At 38.3% G+C, this 20,758-nt stretch overlaps 1 protein-coding gene across 6 annotated transcripts in view; it reads right to left on the bottom strand.

Annotated features, from left to right (window-relative positions):
• Positions 1-727: 727 nt before the first annotated feature.
• LOC125278886 (NACHT, LRR and PYD domains-containing protein 3-like) overlaps positions 728-20,758 on the bottom strand; it is a 28,797-nt gene continuing 8,766 nt past the window's right edge. For 4 of the 6 annotated variants that reach the window (XM_048208279.1, XM_048208282.1, XM_048208280.1 and 1 more), the window contains 4 exons: positions 20,555-20,728; positions 13,192-13,362; positions 13,066-13,112; positions 728-2,121 (listed from right to left, as the gene is read on the bottom strand). In XM_048208279.1, coding sequence (XP_048064236.1) covers positions 1,448-2,121; positions 13,066-13,112; positions 13,192-13,362; positions 20,555-20,728 — 1,066 coding nt within the window. In that variant the 3' untranslated portion in view covers positions 728-1,447. The remainder of the gene's footprint in view (positions 2,122-13,065; positions 13,113-13,191; positions 13,363-20,554; positions 20,729-20,758) is intronic. The other 2 variants (XM_048208283.1, XM_048208284.1) reach the window with 1 other exon arrangement.

Genomic DNA, 20,758 nt, shown 5'->3' with positions numbered 1-20,758 from the left:
CAACGCTCCAGCAGTTTAATGATGATATGAGCAGATTGTGGATCTAACGATCTACAAAACATTATAAATATTTTAAACATTAAATAAAATGTATTATAAAATGATTTCCTTTGTTTGTAGAGAAGATATAGATGGGTTCATTTTAAACATGTAATGTTGTATTCCAAAGAGATCATATCATGCATTTAAAAGTGAAATGCCCAGCAGGGAAGCGATATGCATATTTATTTATCGGTTAAAACACTTGATCACACAAAGAATATTTTACATGAATCAGACTTAATAGTTTTTAATGGTAAAATTGACCTACAGCATCCAAAATAAATGCAAATGCTTATTTTTCAGCACTGTAAGATTTTTATTTGCATTATCCACTCAGAAAACCTGTGATGCTGCAGTGATGCTGAGACTCGTACTGTTACATCACTGATGGACATTTGGGCTCAGATTTGGGATTATACAGGGGAGCGGGAAGAAGGGGTTTCACAGGATTGTAAATTAAACAATTGTTTTTTCATTTACTAATTTCATTTATTCATTTTCAGCATTTAGTATTTTATTTGAAATAAACAGTTTAACTGTGCTATTAAAAAAGTGTTGTTTATACAGTATGTGGAATTACTTTTTTTAAAATATATGCATCCACAAACTTTATTTTCTCATGTAATACAAGCAATCAAGCAATCATCAGGCATTCTGACTTGATGCATTCAAGAAAAAAGACAAGCAGATAATAACATAATAATTAACAGAAAAAAAGATGAGAACATCCATCATGTAATAATACAAAACATTCGTCTACATTATGTGAACGATCTGCCCATACAGGCTATTTTGCACAAATGTGTGTAAATCACACCACAACCACAGACACTTAGAGATCTCCATAAATCAAAAGAACATATAGCCCAATATGAGCCTTAATGTCATATAATATATATTTTAGTGGATTCACTCTGCATTTGGTTTTCTCTCCTGAATCTCTGCAGTGTTTATGTGGCCGTTGGTCCTCTTAGCAGCATGAAAAATAAAACTTTTATTTAAAATGCCTATAAAGAAAGCAGGTAAAGAGTGCTCCCTTTATAAAGTCAAAAGCTGTCAATCACTTCAGATGCAGAGCTCAAACCCTGTGATCAACGCTGTAAATCAAGTAGTAATTAGAAACCTTTGACAGTCTTCAGACTACAGAGCGTGAACACAAATAAGCTCGAGGCTCTTTGAAAACACCTGATTATCAGCGGATACCAAAGTCAAAATAGTCTTGATTCCCGACCCGCTCCGCAAATTAATAATATTCCACACATTATATCAAATATTATGTATTTAAGTAAAAAGTAAGCAGGACAGCATCCAGAAAACGATATGAAATTAACACCCTAAAAAGTAAAGGGCATGAGAGGCTTGACCGACTGACCAGAAGGGTTTTCACAGCATCAGACGGTAATTATTAAGCCCCGCCAGCAGTTGAACGGTTAGATCTGAATCTAAAAAAATAATTACTATCACAACAATTAGATGTAGATAAATAACTACACATGAAAGAGGATTTACAAGTGTGTGTGTGTGTGTGTGTGTGTGTGTGTGTGTATTTAATCTGACACAGAGACACTGAAGAATCATTATAAACCTTAAATCCAGCACAGAGGGTTTCAGTGAATGTGGTGTTGAATGTGTGTAAGTGTGTGAGTGTGTGTGTGTCAGAGACGCTGTAGAAGGACAGAGTGCCGGCCGACACATCCACATACACTCCTGCTCTATTAGAGGATGAACGGACGTCAGGTATATCAGTGCTTTTCTTATTGTGCCAGACACTGAATCTGTTATCATAGCAGTTCAGACTCCAGGATTTGTCATTGTATCCAAACATACAGTCATAACTCCCTCCTTTCCTGCTGATTCCTTTATATGTCACTGATATAACAGCATCTCTGCTCCATTCAGCCTCCCAGTAACAGCGTCCAGTCAGACTCTCTCCACACAGAACCTGACGACACTCATCAAATCTCTCTGGATGATCAGGATACGGCTGCTTCTCTTCCACACCTGTCACCTTCCTGTTCTCCTCAGACAGAATGAGACGAGTGTGTGCTGTGTTTGGATCCAGTGTGAGATCACAGGCAACTGAACACAAGAAGAGAGAAACATCTATAACAACAAAACAACAATCACTAGATGAGTGTGTGTGTGTGTGAGAGAGAGAGAAAGTGAGTGTGTGTGTGTGTGTGTGTTTGAGTATGATGTAGGTGTATTAGAGGGGTGTGTGTGTGAGAGAGAGAGAGAGAGAGAGAGAGTTAGTGTGTAGTGTATGCAAGTGTGTGTGTGTGTGTGTGTTTGCGTGTCTGTATATTTGAGTGTGTGTTAGTATTTAGCAAAGAGACCATCACTGTGCTGAACAGAGCACAGTCATTACTTTTTTTTTTTTTGGGTCAGCGGGGTCATACAAAAACAGGTGGAAAAGAAAAGACACATGTTAACTGCAAAAGAATTGAGAATTAAGGTGAAGAATTAAGTGTGAAATCATCAGGAACCCTTTAGTCTCCAGCGCCACCATTTTCCAGAACTGCAACTTACCTGGAGTCTCCAGAAGTGCAGTCCAGAATCTGGCATTAAGTTTTAGAAGATAATTTTTAGTCCATCTCTGCAAGACGGACATTTCAGGATAAGAGATGGACTAAAAGTGAAATGGTGGCGCTGGAGACTAAAGGGTTCCTGATGGTTTCACACTTAATTCTTCACCTTAATTCTTAATTATTTTGCAGTTAACATGTGTCTTTTCTTTTCCACCTGTTTTTGTATGACCCCGCTGACCCAATGAGCATTTTGCTGTCCCTTGGTCATGCTTTAACTTTGCATTTCTAGTATTGCATTAGTACAGTGGGTGCTTCTCAATTCTTATTTGTGCATCCTCGTTTCCTTTCCTTGCTTCCTTTCCTCGCGTCTTAGCTCCACCCCTTCAGGATGCGAGGGAAGGAAGCAAGGAAAAGATGCGAGGACGTAGGAATTGAATCAAGTGAAATGATATATCCTCGCTCCCTATAGCGTCACTTCAAAGCGTCATTAGCTGCACACGATACCCACATGTTGAAAAATTTTGGTTATTTAAAGAAATATATAATATAATATTAATAAAGCAAGATGCCCCGTTGAAATATATGAGGTATAAAGTGTATTTAAATTTAAATTATTGTGACAGATATAAAGGAGGAGGAGAATTTATGCGTGCGTCACGTTTCTCGATGACAAAGACTTCCGCAAAGGATGCACCTGTGTATCCTCGCTCATGACTCCTCAGGAAGCTTCCTTACTCCTCGATCCTCGCCTCCTCGCGGTGCAATTAGAGAATTGAGATGTCCTTCAAGATGGCTGAGCTCGGTCGTTTTCCGGGTCATAGGATAGAGGACAGAGGAGCGAGGAGACGAGGAGGGATATTGAGAAGCACCCAGTGTAGCTCTCTTCTTCTTCTTCTTTATAAGAATTCCGGCAGTGTAGACACTGCTAAGTGTATTACTGCCCTCTACAGGTTAAAGTTTGAACTAATTGTTATATACTATTGAACTAGCATATTGTATATGACAATTTAGTTCAAACTTTGACCTGTGGAAGCCATTGAAGTCCACTATATGGAGAAAAATCCTTAATTTCTTTTTGACTGAAGAAAGAAAGACATGAACATCTTGGATGACATGGGGGTGAGTAAATTACCAGTAAATTTTAATTCGAAAGTGAACTAATCCTTTAACAGGTTAATATAACATTTCCCATTCCATGACTAGTAAAATAATCGTAACTTATTCTCTGTAAAATGGCATAATCCGCAGGGGGATGGACATGCAGTTGGTTAAAGTTTTGGTGGTGTTGTCACCCTACGCTCTGACTGTAGCTAGGCAACTGAGGCAAATTCTGCAGATTGGGCTGTCTAAGGAAGCCGAAAAAGCCGAAAAACATACAGTCGAGCTTACTTTTTCCGGGTGTGGATGGAGCTTCTCACTCTCACGCTCGGACAACATGGTTCTTCTCGGAATAGCTGTGTGTCGTCTTCTTGTTTGTCAGGTGTCACCTGAGAGCTCAACCAGGTACTGGCACTGGAGTATTTACGTGTCATGATATCATAAGAGGCCAATTCATTTAAAATATTGTTGTTATCACCAATACCGGTATATTGTCACACCCTAAATTAACACGATATCGATATTTCATGCTTTGAATATCACAATTATTGTCAATACCAGTATATTGCGACACCCCTAGTTAACATTATCATCTAACATTTAAAATTGTAAATACATTTTTAACAGTATTTAACAGTTTCAATTGTGACTTTTATAAAACCAGTTTTTGAATTAATATATCTAAAAATATGATAATAATAATTAATAATTCCTTACATTTATATAGAGCTTTTCTGGGTACTCAAAACGCTTTACATATGGAAGGGGGAATCTCCTCAACCACCACCAATGTGCAGCACCACCTGGATGATGCGACGGCAGCCATATTGCGCCAGAATGGCCACCACACACCAGCTGATTGGTGAAGAGGAGAGTGATGATGCCAATCAGGATTAGAAGGCCATGATGGACAGAGGCCAATGGGCAAATTTGGCCAGGATGTCGGGGTTACACCCCTACTCTTTTCAAAGGACATCCTGGGATTTTTAACGACCACTTTAACGACCAATTTACATTCTTTATCATTATTACAGGATATAAATAAATATGAAAGTGAACGTGGTTATGTTGTTACATGAAAGACCAGAATTCACAAAACACTAACTGCTGCACAGTATTCTCGTGATATACATTACTTTACAAGCTGCACAAGTACATACACAATACATGTGTAAAATTCATATATATTTTAAATTAAACAATGATCCTTTGAACAGTTCCTGTTACAGTACAAAGTGACAAAACAGTGACTGTATGGGTACATTATGGAGTGCAATATCAGTGTTTACAGGGATAGTCCACCCAAAAATTAAATTCTCTCATGATTTTCTCACCTTTATGCCATCCAAGATGTATATGACTTTATTTCTTCACATAAACGCAAATATTTTTAAGAAAATAGTCCATCTCTGTGAGTCCAAATAATACAAGTGGAATGTAACCCAGACACGCATGACAGTTGATCGTAAGTGATTGTAAATAGTTAAAATATTTTAAATTATTAGTATTTTTCTTAGCTATTGTTTCACTTCAGAAGACACCGATTCGTCCTCGGGGGTCACATGGATTACCGTCATTGTAAGGTTTTAAAGTGCCCATGCAAAGTCCTCATTAATAAAGTTAAACTTAAAGGTGCTCTAAGCGATGTCATGCATTTTAGGCCAAAACATTTTTTGTCACATACAGCAAACATCTCCTCACTATCCGCTAGCTGTCTGTCCCCTGAAAAAGCTGTAAAAAAACGCGGTCTCTGTAGTCGCCACAAGCTCCAAAAATGGCAACAAAAACTACCTTGTGCAGCCTGGACCACGAAACATAATAAACATGCTCCAGCCAAAAACCAACAAGAATGATTTTAAATGCGTGTTCATGACTGTTTCAGGAAGCACGGAGGGGAGGGGGAGGGAGGGTCTAGCTAGCGTCTGTTTTATTTGACAACACTTCAAACGTCAACAGGAAGTTACTCCACCCAGGATCTCTTAGAGCACCTTTAATATTCAGCAGTATTATTGATTTGTCTGCACTGACACTGTTGAATGAGAACTGAGTTAAGCTGGACGATGACGTCACTGTTTTCTGCTTTACAGCTGCATTAAAGTAATTTCATAATTGATGTACTTTACACAGTTACTGAACCGAAATTAATCAACACTGAACTGATTTCACCTAAATAATGGCTCTTTACTATCGTCTTTTTAGAGTTGTTTAAAGCAGAATTGAACTCTGTTTGCATAACTGAATTATTTTCCTGTATTACTGTAAAGCTGCTTTGAAACCATCTGTATTCAGTGTTGCCAGATTGGGCGGTTTTGTTTTTGATTGTGCGGGACAGAATTGTATTTGGCGTGTGGACAAAATTTAGGTGGTTTTTGGAATCGGTTTGGTGGTTTTCAAACATTTCCATTTTATGGGCTGATTATTTAACAAAACCCAAGTGTGCATGTACTCCTTCCCATCATCATGATGTTACTAAATACACACGCCCACCACAGAGTCAGCTGATGTTGGTGTTGACGTCACCGACAAGTAGGGCTGAAACGATTAGTCGACATTATCGACAACGTCGACAATAAAAAATTGTCGCCAAATATTTGTGTTGTCGAATAGTCTCTTGATCTCATACGACCTATTTGAAGGGCCTGCAATAACGCGGTGTAACCAGTGGGGCGCTGTAGCGCAATACTGTAATGCAGCCCTCCGGGATCCAATCCAATAAAAGAAGTCAGTGCTTTGGAGAGCATAGTGCAAACGACGTCGAACCCGTGAAATGTGGGAGATTAACATAGCATAAACATAACAAACATAACGTTTAGCATAACTACAGAATACTGTCATGCAGGGCCACCAACTCTCATTCAGACTCACTGTTCTCACGCCACACGTTCATTTTCTCACACAGTGAAAGATGCATCGCAGAGCAAAGAGGACACAGACAACGGCAACGCACCGACAGATCAGGTTACTTTTGATATAAAACTAAGTCTAAGCTTTTAAATTCAGTCAATATTACTACGGGATTCAAACAATACTTGTGGTGGTGACTCTGTTTAACGTTGTGTGGCAGATCGCTGTAACACCTCGGTTCAAGCGGCATGTGAACCTATTCCTCTCTATTACAGCGCGAAATAAACATGAATGAACATCAAAAAGTACTTACTGAACTTACTGAAATGAATCCATCTCTATTGTAATCACTTAATCGGAGTTTTAACCAGAAAGAAGTCAATAAAACTTGCAAACAAATATATCACACAAAATGTAACATTTACCTCAGGAAAGCCATTCAATGACCATAAACTCGATAGTTTGTGTGTGTGTGTGTGTGTGTGTGTGTGTGTGTGTGTGTGTGTGTATATATATTATATATATATATATATATATATATATATATACACACATACATATATACATATATACAGGGGTGCACCTAACTGGTACGCAAGTACGCATGCGCGACAAAAATCAGAAATGCGTAATGCCACCTGTGTTACTCCGCGCCTTTGCGTACTGACCGATTTTTTCATCTAGACTTACAACTTACATGTTACTTGTCAACTACTGTCCGCGATGTCCAAAAAGCAACAGACATTAAGCAGCTTCTTTGGCGTTTCGCCACCTACAAAGAAACGCCAATTGGAGCCAGAGTCGAAAAAAAGATTTTTTTCGGAAAAGTGGCTCAAAGATGTGCCGTGGCTTGAAGCTAACGACGAGCGCACTGAAATGTGGTGCAAGATTTGCCGCTCAAATCCACATCTAGCAGACAAAACAGGTGCGTTTTATAAAGGCTCAAAGAATTTCAACCATCCTTTATTTGACAAACATGAAAAGAGCAAGGAGCACACGAATGTGGTGCAAGCCATTGCTAATAAACATGCTAGCCAAGAAGAAATGTCCAGTCGCCCACTTGCCAGATGGCGAGACAAGCTGAATGAAGAACAACGGCAAGCTCTGTTTAACATTTTTCTCCTCGCCTTCCATAAAGCTAAACACGCACGTCCCATGTCTTCTTATTCTGAGGATATTCAGTTACTGAAGCGGCTAGGAGTAAATGTCGGAGGTGCTTATCATTCACGTGAAGGGGGCACACGGATCATGCAAAGCATCGCCCACGCCATCAGCGGGGATTTACGAGCCAAGTTGCAGTCTGCTGAATTTTGGGGGCTGCTTTTTGATGGATCTGAGGACATCACAAAAACTGAGCAGGAAATCGTTTACATTGTGTCTGTGTCCAGCAACGGAGAGTTTACCTCAGACTTTATTGGACTGATTGAATTGGGTGCTGACCGAACTGCGCAGGCCATAACAGACAGACTTGTGAGACTTTTCCAGGACACAGGCTTGGATGACTGGACAACAAAGTTGGTCGCTGTGTGCACAGACGGGGCTGCTGTCAACGTCGGTATGTACAACGGCGTTGTGCCAAAACTCCGGCGACTTGCTGCGGTTGGAGACTCACTTGTGCACATTTTGTGCACCGCACACACACTGGAGAATTGCGCAAAATCAGCTGATCGCAACGTTCCTTACTGTGAGACATTTAATCGCTCTGTGGTCAAGCTGCTGCAGTTTTATTTACAAAAAGGTGGAGCAAAAAAAACTGCTGAACTGAAGAAGCTGTGTGAAGAAAATGGGATCTCCTTTGTGAAACTGGGTAAGTTTCATAATATCAGATGGTCTGCATGGAGGCATGAAACACTGTTAAAAATAACAAGACTATTGCCAGCCATTAAAATGCAACTGGCTACAAGTGATAACAGTGACTTGCAGCATATCTGCACTGAGCGTTTTCAGTGCTTTCTGTCAAACATGCTTGACATTGGTAACATTTTGAAGACCACATCCATTAAGTTTCAGAAGGAAAAGCTGACCATTGGAGAATGTAAGGATGAACTTATGGTTGCCATTGGACAGTTCACACTTCTGCTTGATGGTGAAGGCCACAGGGCACACACTGTTTCTAATGCTGATGCTGACAGAGACAAGACAAACTTACTGAGAGGATTAATTGAAGAGTTTGAAATCAGATATGACTCCCTCAAGTCATGTGATCATTTCTTAGTATTTGATCCTTCAACATGGCCTCAGGAAATGCAAGACCTCCACAGTTTTGGAAACGCAACAGTTTGCAGCATTCTCAAGAAATATGAGGCCATATTGCAACTTGACAAAGACACCACTGTGACAGAATGGATGCGCTTAAAGCAGGCAGGAAAACGCCTGGGAGCCTCTTCTGTGTATGACTTGGTCCAAATAGTAAATACAAGTAACCCAGTTGCTTACTCCTACATCAACAAGGTGGTTAAGCTGTCCCTTACACTGCCTTTAAGCAGTGCAGCTTGTGAGAGAGGATTCTCACATCTCAACATAATAAAAACCAAGTACAGATCCCGTCTGTCACATGCTCGTCTCTCAGCCCTGATGCAGATTCACCTGTCGAAGCAGACCACAGAGACATTTGACCCAAAGCAAGCTGTTGACCTGTGGATGGAGACAGCTAACCGTAGGCTAAACCAAGGACAGGGAAGTGCATCTGCAGCATCTTCATCATCTACCATGCAGGAAGCTGAAGAAGAGGACAGTGGGGGTGACACTGAGGAAGGCAGTGAGGAAGACTGCACTTAAGACCACACTACATATGGGGTGAGTACCAAACACCATCTCCTGGTCCTCACTTGAGTAACTGACCGAAAAAGTTATGTGCACCCCTGCATATATATATCAGTGGCGTAGCCACGGGGGGGCCTGAGGGGGCCTAGGCCCCCTCATTATCATGCAGGCCCCCCCCCCCCAGATTTCTGAGCGATTTTTTATTTTTTATGTTGATTTGTTACACTGATGCATATGGTGCGCGGTAAATGCAACAGCTGTTTTTAGACTTATTGATTTGATTATTTCACGTGTTGCTCGTAGCTTCTGCTGTTATTATCTTTGCGCGTGAGAGTTCGTTATTATGCGGTGTGTGACAATGTGAAGCGACACCTGAGGCTTCCCGTTTCCAGGACGCGCATCTCAATGCAGTGAAATCCGGTGGGTGCTCGGGCTCCTAACTCTCCATTCATTTTAACCAATAAAAAGAGAATCGTTTTTCAAGAGAATCAAGAACCTCTGACTGCAGCGCACACAACTTTCTTCTCGTCATTATAGTTAATTTGAGGCAGTTTCCGTGGCGTTATTTGCTCTCGCCCAGATATTGCGTGCGCGGCTGTGCGCGCTCAAACTTTGTTATATGTAAATCAAACATGCTTTTTCTCTAGAATTGTCTTCTCTCCTGGATTTAATGTTGCAAGAAGCTATTAACCATCAAACTTACATAACTGACTGATAAAACAACACCTATAAATTGTAAAAAATTAAGTATCTTTTTATATAATAACTCCATGTACAAATGATATCATTTTCAAATCTAGCCTACTTTAGTCAGCCAGCTATCAAGATATTTTTATTAGGCTATCTATTTAATATATATTTTTAAAGTTATATATTAAAAGTTAAGTGCTTATTGTAGCCTAAATGCTTATTGAATAATTATATTTAGCGAACCACTACTGATCATCAAATGGTACAATATCAGCATGAGTGTAATCAAAATGGTTTTTATCCCTGGTGGGGATAAAAAAATATATCCCTCCCGGGTGATGCTACTCCACAAACCACCAACAGAGCATATAAAATACCAAAAATAAAAATCGTTTTTTTTAAAACATTGCCAAGTAAAACGCTTCGTTTATATAGAACTGTCTCTTTACGACCACAACAAACGGGACACTTTTCAGAGGCGCATTCCGACTTCGCCTCAGCGCCAGGCGCGTCAAACGAGCGCGGAAAAGGTGCAGGTGACAACGAGAGAGCTTCAGTTGAACACCAGTGAACTGCGGTCAGATGAGATGATGTCAGGCTATGTCGGTAAAACTCCGAAAAAATAACACGACTGTCCAATCAGTTATTATACTGTGCTCGTGGCGCGCACTCAAGAATTGCATGCGCAAATGCGCCGGCGCGCGCTGCATAATTACTTTATTATAGCTTAAATAAAGCGCAATAGATACTACGAGCAATGACCGTCGCTTGAAAATGAAATTGCCAAACATGCGATTAAAGCTGCCTCAAAACTGTGCATGCATGCATGTATTTGTTGACATGGTTTTAAAGCTATTGTTATCCAATTTGTTGGTCTTATAACGTCTTAAAAATGCACATATGTACACCAGGGAAATCTAAATTTTCTCGGGGGAGCATGCCCTCCTAGCAAACTACATTTTATGACCTCGGTAATTATGAAACCCTGTGTACATGTTCTATAAATGCTATCTAATGAAATCTGAGGTAAATGTGTATTTCTGCAAATGTGCGCACTTTGAGAGTAAAAGTTTGTATATGTAGTATGCACTGTGATCAAAAATAAATGGGACCAAACGCGATTGAATGTAAAGGTTTGTGTCTCGTTATTCTATTAATAACTACCGATTGATTTTGCATTTCTTTTATAAAATAAGAATTATTAGTGTCATTGTAGTCATTATTAGTGTCATATATATATATATATATATATATATATATATATATATATATATATATATATAATATATCGGCCCCCTCATTTTTAGATGGGCCCCCCCAAAAATAAAATTCTGGCCACTGATATATATATATATATATATATATATGATATGTAATATGTGTATGTATGTATGTTGTTTCATTTTTCACAAAAACCCCCACATGATTACATTATATTTATATATTTATATTTATAGTATATTGGTCTATTCAGTTGGCTTAAAAATGATTAAAAATACACTTTTAAAAGCTGAAGTGATTTCCTTGTTTTATTTACTAGTTAAAGTACAGTATAACTCAATATTTTAACTAATTGCTAAAGTAGAATAATCGAACAAAGCCTACTGATTAATCAGTGCAATAATCGATGATTAGTCGATTAATCGTTCTAATAATCGACAGATTAATCGATTATCAAAATAATCGTTTGTTGCAGCCCTACCGACAAGTCTACACTTTTAGCCAATCAAGAGCGATAGCAGGCAGACGTGATGATTAATGAGTGACATGTTTTTAGTGCGATAATAGATCCGTTTTTGAACTTGTAGCTCTAGATTCAAGTGATCGCAATAAAGTGTCAGAAATATAAGTTGCATCTACAGTGAAGAGTGGGAGAGTGACCAAACTCTTAAAAATTAAAGCACAACATGAAGGTAAGCATGTTATTATTATTGTCATAGTTATTATTATTATTGTGAAACATCATTGTTGTATTATTTTTATGGTGTGTGCATAAGTGTGTGAGATGAGTGTGTCATTCCACCCAAAAAGTTTGCTTGTTGCACTAACTTCATTCCTTATTCCGATCACTTATACTGTCATTTTTCTGTCTGCACTTGAACTGGTTTTGTTTTTGCCATTCACATTGCAAACGATACGTGTTGGAGAAATATGTTAATTTGCAAATTTCAACCTGTTTGGATAGAAACGTTTTTATTGTATTTTATTGTATTTGCTCATTTTCTTTTACTGTATCTGACATGACTTTCCTGTTACACTGTTCACCTGGCAGGGAAATTGATTGTTATCATTTTATTTTGTCTTTGTTATTTAGTTTTAAAGGTGCTATAGTGGATGTTTTGTTTTATACATTTTTGAAATATTACTTGAAACTGTCTTTACTAACTGATAAAAGACTATTTATTAGGTGCACTGAAATGAATAATATTATTATACATCATCTGTGCACGAGCTAGGGCCTTAAAAACATCAGCCAATTGTTTACGCGATCATCGTATAAATGATTGGCCCTCTGGCTTGTCAATTACTGCCATTACATTCCTTGTGAAAGACGTGCGCGGCTGCGCGCTCCAGTAACTTTACACACTCCACAGGCGCTTCATGCAATGTTTTTGTCAGGAGACAGGAGTAACAACTGCAGATTATGAGTTACCTGCGGTGAGTCCGACATAATGAATCCACTAACACGACACAGCGAATGCCGGTGGTAAACAAACACTCGTGTTCCAATACTCCTGCATGAGTTTTGGGAGGCATTCCCTCGAAATGAGCTGTGAAGGAGGGGGGTTGTTCTTACGCATGCGCTCATTTTAAAAACTCACTAACAGTCTTTGGTTTCTCAGTCGACGAAAACATCCTCTATAGCACCTTTAAGGAGGTAAATGGTCCTTATCAACCTTGGTTGTCATGATAACAGAATTCTGTCACAATCCTTTGGCAGTGAATGTTCTGGGTTGGTTTTGGAGAGCTTTTGGGCTGAAAATTGTAGACCCAATGTGTCAAAACTGTCTGTATTGAATAAAGCGCTATTATAAATAAAGATGACTTGACTTGAAGCAAATGTGTGAGTGTGTGTGTGTGTGTGTGTGTGTAGACCTACACTTTCGTAGTCCTGCTGTGACCCTGATCTCTCCTCCATGATCCACACTATAAACACAGAAACACACATTAATGTAGATATGAATCATGCACACATTCAGTATGTCAGTATCAGTGTTTGACACACTTGAGTATCTGCAGTGAGCAGTTTGGATCCTTCAGTTTGTCCATCAGCTTGACTCCTGAATCTCCTGGGTGATTGTAGCTCAGATCCAGCTCTCTCAGGTATGAGGGGTTTGAACTCAGAGCTGAAGACACATAACCACAGCCTTCCTCTGTCACCATACAGCCAGACAACCTACAGATGGATCAAAACAGCATCATTATCCACAAAACACACATCAACACTCAACAGTTGAGTGAACATCATTCACAGTGTGAATTTATACATGAGTTCTCTTAATAGGTCTCACTCAAGCATTTTCATAGTTCTCTATTAACCACATCTAAATGCTCTGGATTTTCAAACAATCTAAAATGCAACTCAAATACATCAGCAGAAATCTCTAAACACACTTTGGAAATGTAGGCTGCGTCTGAAAACTGGTAAATGCTGCCTTCAGAGGACACATTTAAAGGTAGGAAGGCATCAAGACACGCCTGAATCTAATGTTAGATCACTTCCTGTCTCCTGAGATACCTTTCTCTGATGTATTTTTGAAGGCAGCATAGATGTATCCTTCACTACCTTTGATATCCCACAGTCCCGTGTATCCATTCTGTGACAGATGATCTAGAAAAATAAAGATGGCGCCCAAAAGTTGCGTTTGCTGTTCAGTTTGTGTGTAAATGTAAGTTTTTGACCAACATTTTCCACTTTTGATGTCATTTCTAGCTAGAAATTACTACTATAGTATTTAAATATTTGTTTAGTTCTCACCAAAGCTCATGCTATTTTGCTGTAAATCATTAAACCGTTATGCTGCCTCAGAAGTCTGTCTGACCAATGCTGCCTTACAAGTCATTACCTGATAGGTAGCTGACTTGTTGCCTCACTGCCCTAGGTTTTCGGATGCAGCCGTAATCATGTTTTTTCATAAACAATTTTGTGTGGGAGAAGTAGCTACATACTCCTGATCCTTGTTCGGATTACTCCATTAACCCTCTGGCCCTCTTCGTTTAGGAGTCACACTTGCCTTCTTTACGGTCAAAAGTGACCAAAGACTTGAAAAGTAACTTTTTTTGTTTTTCAGGAAAACCAATGTAATATATTCTTGTTCAATAATATTTTTTGATTATTATATAAAATGTTGAGGGTATTTTTTTATGATAATATGCAATATTTATACAATTTTTATTAGCTGTTTTCCCCATTGAAAATAACACTTTTTTTCTAACATATTTTTAAATTATTTTCCAATTAAAGCAGTATTCCATGTTAAAATAGAGACAAGGCATTTAAAATCCATTTTTTGAAGGTAGATTAGTACCATTTGGTGAGAGTAAAAAAAGAAAATCGTATGCAATGCCATGTTGTAACCACTAGATTCATATACAGCTCTATATAAAGTGGCTTATAAATTTTCTAGTGGTTTTTGGACAAAAACACTTATTTTTATTAAGTTTTGGATTTGGATTTATACATTCTCAAAGACTACTTTTTGTCAAGGTTTTTTTTTTTGTTTGAAATGTTGATTTGAAGTGTCGGTTTTTGCATTAATTTTACTACAGTCAAACCTGAACACAGAGGAGAGCATTTTGTCACACATAACATCAAATTCAGTAAAAATATAAAAATGAACAGGTGTGTTTTATCACAGCTTAATAAATCTGGGTCTGATCTGATTTCATCCTCTTATTTGAGTTTTGGCTCAATTTTACCATATTATTACAGCCACACTGGTTCATTTGTGTGTGTATAATGGTGTGTTGTGTGTGTGTTTGTCTGTGAATGTGTGTAAGTGAGTGTGTGTTTGAGTGGGTGTTTCTGTTTTGTACTCTTGATGTTTTTGTGTGTAACCTCTTTCTTGCAGTTAGTTTTTTTACTGCTTTGTGGCTGAAGATTTGATTTTATTCCACACATTTGCATAAACCTGCTCTGTGTTATAGTCATACTAGTTCATATATATGTGTGTTGGGGGGTTGGGAGTGTGTATTTTGCACTCTTGGCATTTTAGAGTGTCCCGCCTTCTTTGCTGTTCACTTTTTTTCTGCACAGTGTCTGATTTGTAGTTTGTACCAACAAAAGATTCTGAGTTCTCGTATTTCCCATTCATTTCCTATGTCGGTCATTTTTGACGTACAGTAGGTGGACAACCAATATATATAGCACACACACGGATTAAAAATGTTATATTTTCATTCTGGTTGGCTCTTAACAAAAAAAAAAAAAAAAAAATATATCCTTCAAGTTCCATATGCGTAGCGAAATGAGAACGGTCCAGCATTAAGACCGCATTAAGAGCAATAATTCTTATTAAGTGCTATTCATCTTGATTTTTTATTGTTCTTGATTTTTTTTTGGCTATATTTTACATATATGCTATGTAATGTTTAGTGATGTTGATATCGCAGACTAAAATACCGGCAGGAATAAATATTTAGGCTAATTTACTCATTAAAACCAAAGGTGTTCATCAGTGATTGTACATCAAGAGTAAGCACACGATGTGTGTATTTTGTTTTGTGCTTTTACCAGAACGAAACGCTTGTCTGTGTGAAAACTGTGTGAAATCCATCAGAACGCGGCGGCGCTTTCGTCAGCCAGAGGGATAACAATGTAGCCAATTTAGTTTCATATTTATATTTAAATATTGGGCTATAACCTAATATTTTTTTTTTAAGATGTCACCAATGTTGATTATGAAAAGTGAATAGCATGACGGATGCGCAATGTCGGGAGACATGCAGCGGCTCAGACATGAGTTCGACCACTTCATTAAGTTTTGTTTTATAGTAAGTCTTTCTTTAAAGTGAATTTTGTTTTGTAGAAATTGTATCTTAATTTCAATCAATGTTTCATCAACCAATTGCATATATTTAATAATTAGGAAGAAAACCATGAACGTCGGGCATAGGCGCCGATCCCGTGGGCTCGGGGGCTGGAGCACCCACGGAAATGGTCGAGCACCCACAAAAAATTACGAGATATTCTCCATGGATTTTAACAAGAAAAAAATCGATTGCAGCTATCAGAAACGGGCACCCACCGGCAGAAACATAAATCGGCGCCTATGACGTCGGGTGTGGTATGGATTGCGTAACAAACGAACTCATGTTTCCGTGGCCTTTAAATAAGGTTGAATCAATATATGTCTTTCTGTTTTAATTAAATTTATTACTTTGTCTTTATTACTTAAATAATTGATAAGATGTTTTTGATCGAACAATATATTTTAGCTGATCTAGTTAGACACAAATTTGCGTAGTGGCTTATTGTGCAAACTTATTTTTCCTACCACATGCCAAACTCATTACTTTTCTTGCAGATTTAAAAAAAAAAAAAAAAAAAAAACTTCGCACATACTCTGCTCGGCAGCAGCAGACGCTGGCAAACGCGCGGGGGGAGGCTTGACCGATCCCATTCGGAACTTCTGCAAATCCCCATAACTAGGGGTGTAACGATACGCTCAGGTCACGATACGGTACGTATCTCGATACGGAGTTCACGATACGTATCACGATATTTTGAACAAAATGAAACTGAAATTCAAACAAGATTTATTAAAAAAACATTAACAAATTTCAATAATTTTCCTTGTTGTACATACAAGATCACATTTCAATAAAATAAATAAATATAAAATTTTAATAAAAACCTTCTGTATTCAAATTAACAGTTGAATAGGGCTGTCTGTCACTGAAAAAAAAATGTTAAATTTAACATGAACTTGTGATGAACTTATGAATAGGGGCCGTTCACATATCGCATCTAAAAACGCGTGGAAGGCGCGGCCGCACCGCTTCTCCTTCTTTCCAAAGCGCTTGCGCTCCCGTGGCGTCGGTCGTTGCTATGCAACCATGAACTGAGCTCTCCAAGAGGATCAGGATGTTTCTGCAAAGGATAAATGATTTCTAGCCCTTGCATTAGTTTTACTACGAGATATATTGATGGAGATAAGATATAAAAACCACCATGTACAGCTATGATCAGCTGTTCGGCTGAGCTTTTGATGTTTTGTTACGGAAAGGCCATAGCTGATCGGTTGATTCTTGTCACACGACCTGCGGTGCGCTTGCGGCATTCTGAGAAGTTGAGAATTGCATGCGCGTCGATCCCATTATGACCGCGCCTGCCACGCGTCTACATTTGAAAATAATAACTGACTTGCACGCAGAAAAGACGCAATATGTGAACGGCCCCACAGAACTTCTTAAAGCAAAGCATCGCAAGCGTCTTTTGCTTTTCTGTGAGCACAGCTGTTGCTGTGCACTGCGGTGAAAGAAAGCCACGACTTTTCTCACGCGACCATGCAAGAGACTGACATGAGAAACGTTTAAACCTGCTTGCAAGATTCAATGTGTGCCCGAAACACTTACTGAACTAGAGAGCTGATTGAGACACACCATCTACGATAAATCGTTACACCCCTAATACTTATAGTAATTTAAAAATGTGGTAGCATTGGATCTGGACAGGAAGGATAACTCTGGGAGTTGGAAGGGATGTGTCGCGATTCTGCCTTCTCACATCGCGATACAGGTTCGTGGACCTGCGTATCGCGATTTCGGTTTCATATCGCATATCGTTACAGCCCTACCCATAACACAAACAGATAAAGAAACTTACTGCAAATACTCATAACAGAGTCTAACAATTGTGTATTTCGTCAGCTTATTTCATATGATCAGATCAGGATGCTAAAATTAACAAAAAGCACCAAGATTTCAAAAAGGTCTGTCACGCGCATCGCTTAGGCTAATACTTTGAGTCTCCCGCCCTCTGGATTAATGGCTTTGGTGACAAACATTTTAAACAAAGCGACCTTCCCCCTATCTCGAACTTGTCAAGTGTTGCAGAGCAAGCACTGTTAGGTTGAGTAGCCCATTGTGGAGAGTCAGATTAGGCGCAAACTATCTATAGCAGAAACTTTTTATCTTAATAGCCTAGCACTTCTTGAATAACAAAAAGTTGATTATTGGGATATCAACATTTTTTTTTTTTTTTTTTTGTAGCTTATGGCATGACATTTCTTTTTATAATGTTTATGAGCGTGTTAATGGATACAAACTGCACAATTGCAGTTTATCAGATTGTTGCATAGCTATAATTGCAAGATATGGTTGAAACATTAACACATTAAAATCATCTGATAATCATACAGTAGTTAACATGAACCCTTTGTAAGCGATGTGTTACCATTACATCATGGGCGTACGGGACACCCCCTCAGCCCCCACCCTATGATGGGCCCCGTCGCAGATTATTTACTAGCCTTTGCTTTTTTTGAACTAAACTCAATTGACTATAAAGATAAAAATAAAGCATCCAACTGAAGCATCCAAATGCAAGCAGAATACCATAGAAAATAGTGCTAAATTACCACAAAAGGGGGGAAAATTCAATGTTGTTTCCATCGCCGTTTGTAAGGTAGCCAAGACAACAGCAAGCTTTGATGCGCTGTGCTACTGTGTTACTGTTAGCGGTCATGTGCCGAGACAAATAAATATGTTCATTCTTTGCTGAGATATTATTATTATTATTATATTGCCCAAACGTAAATATCATAGCCAATAAGTCTAGAGTTAGGCTATTTCTTTATTCTTTTACTGTAAATACAATAATTTAGTTTAGGACTATAGGCCTATCATTTGATGCACTGATCGAAATTACTGAAAATTTGTGGCCGAAACAGCAATTTATGCGCTTGTCTAAAAGGGAACCTTATATAGCCTAGCCTATACGCAAATTTGTGTCTAACTTAGAATTTAGACCTGCTAAAATATATTGTTAGACCAAAAACATCTTATCAATTAATTAAGTAATAAAGACAAAGTAATAAATTTAATTAAAACAGAAAGACTTCTATTGCTTCAACCTTATTCAAAGGCCGCGGAAACATGAGTTCGTTTGTTACTCAATCCATTCCACACCCGACGTTCATGTTTTTCTTCCTATTTATTAAATATAGGCAATTGGTTGATGAAACATTGATTAAAATTAAGATACAATTTATACAAAACGAAATTCACTTTAAAGAAAGACTTACTATAAAACAAAACTTAATGAAGTGGTCGAACTCATGTCTGACCCGCTGAATGTCTCCCGACATTGCGCATCCGTCATGCTATTCACTTTTCATAATCAACATTGGTGACATCTTAAAAAAAATATATATTAGGTTACAGCCCAATATTTAAATATAAATATGAAACTAAACTGATTACATTTTTATCCCTCTGGCCGACGAAAGCGCCAGCGCGTTCTGATGGATTTTTTCCTCATGACAGCTGAAACAACTTAAAACAGGCCTTCCGTCATGTTGGCGATAGCCTATTGATGCAAGACTACAAATGGTCTACTTTTATTTGTGTACGCTCACAATAACAACAAAACCTTGTGCTTTAGTAAAATAAAATAAATAAAAAACGGGGTGAGCTTTTAGCTGTCTCTCTGCGAGAAACGTCTCAAAAATGAACTTAAAGTCAGAGAATAATTGTACCTAAAAAGAAAGAAATATCTCAGTTCGACAATAAATTCGTAGGTCTGTGTTAAATAAGAGGCGATCTATCCGCTGGAATGTGTTGTTTCTGAATTTGATATTTTAAGGAATAGAATGCACTCCTGCATTTAAATGCAGCTGCAGGAGTTGTGGTTGTTTTATTAATCCGTCCATTCTTTTTAGTTTCAATTATTTAGCTAAATCGTCCCTTAATAATGGGAGCGAAATTATTCGGTGACTCACGTTTTACTAAAATAAAGGATATAATTCATGAAACACGCAACAATTTCTTAATCAGTGTCCAAACAGGCTATATTTTTCCTAAGTAGTTATCTGTCAAATAAAGGACAGGTAAGGAATAACAAAGAATGTGCGTGTCAAAAATCCATGCTGTTTTATTAAAGGAGTTTAACATATAAAAAAAAATGTATTTGTGATAAATATAGGCCTAATATGTGAGAAAATTGACATTTTGCATAAAGATAAATGTGCTTTGATGCATTTGTTGGATAACTTGTGGTTAAAGCGCCACTCAGCGGTCAAAAGCTGCAAATGCACTTTGCGACGCGGCGGCGGCGGCAGGCGTGGCGGTAGAAACGCCGTTTTGGATGGCCACCTACTGTAAGTGAGACTATTTTTTTTACGACCCTTTAACATGTCCGAATCATGTCCTTGATTTTTTTTGTGCTCTCATATTGCTAATGCGACAAAAGTCACCAAGTGTCATCTCATTCCAACGAAGCTACGATTTTTAACATTTCAAAATATAAATTTTTTCAGTCAAAAATGACCAAAGAGGGCCAGTCGGTTAAAGATTCCTGAAGAGGTCTCCTGTGTTGTGCGATTAAAAACTACAACCCACTGTGACACCTAAATATTCTTAATTACCTCAGTATCTGCAGCTGACAGGTTGGATCAGAAAGTCCATCAGAAAGAAGCTTCACTGCTGAATCCTGCAGGTCATTGTTACTCAGGTCCAGCTCTCTCAGGCCACAGTTTGAGGATTGAAGAACTGATGACAAACTCTCACAACACTGAACAGTGAGATTACAGCCAACAAGTCTGAAAGAGAGCAGAACACACACATCTAGA

This window comes from Megalobrama amblycephala, linkage group LG11 (genome assembly GCF_018812025.1).
Source record: "Megalobrama amblycephala isolate DHTTF-2021 linkage group LG11, ASM1881202v1, whole genome shotgun sequence".
NCBI lineage: Eukaryota > Metazoa > Chordata > Actinopteri > Cypriniformes > Xenocyprididae > Megalobrama > Megalobrama amblycephala.
The sequence above is the reverse complement of the archived record's forward strand: the minus strand, read 5'-3'. Positions and strand labels throughout refer to the sequence as shown.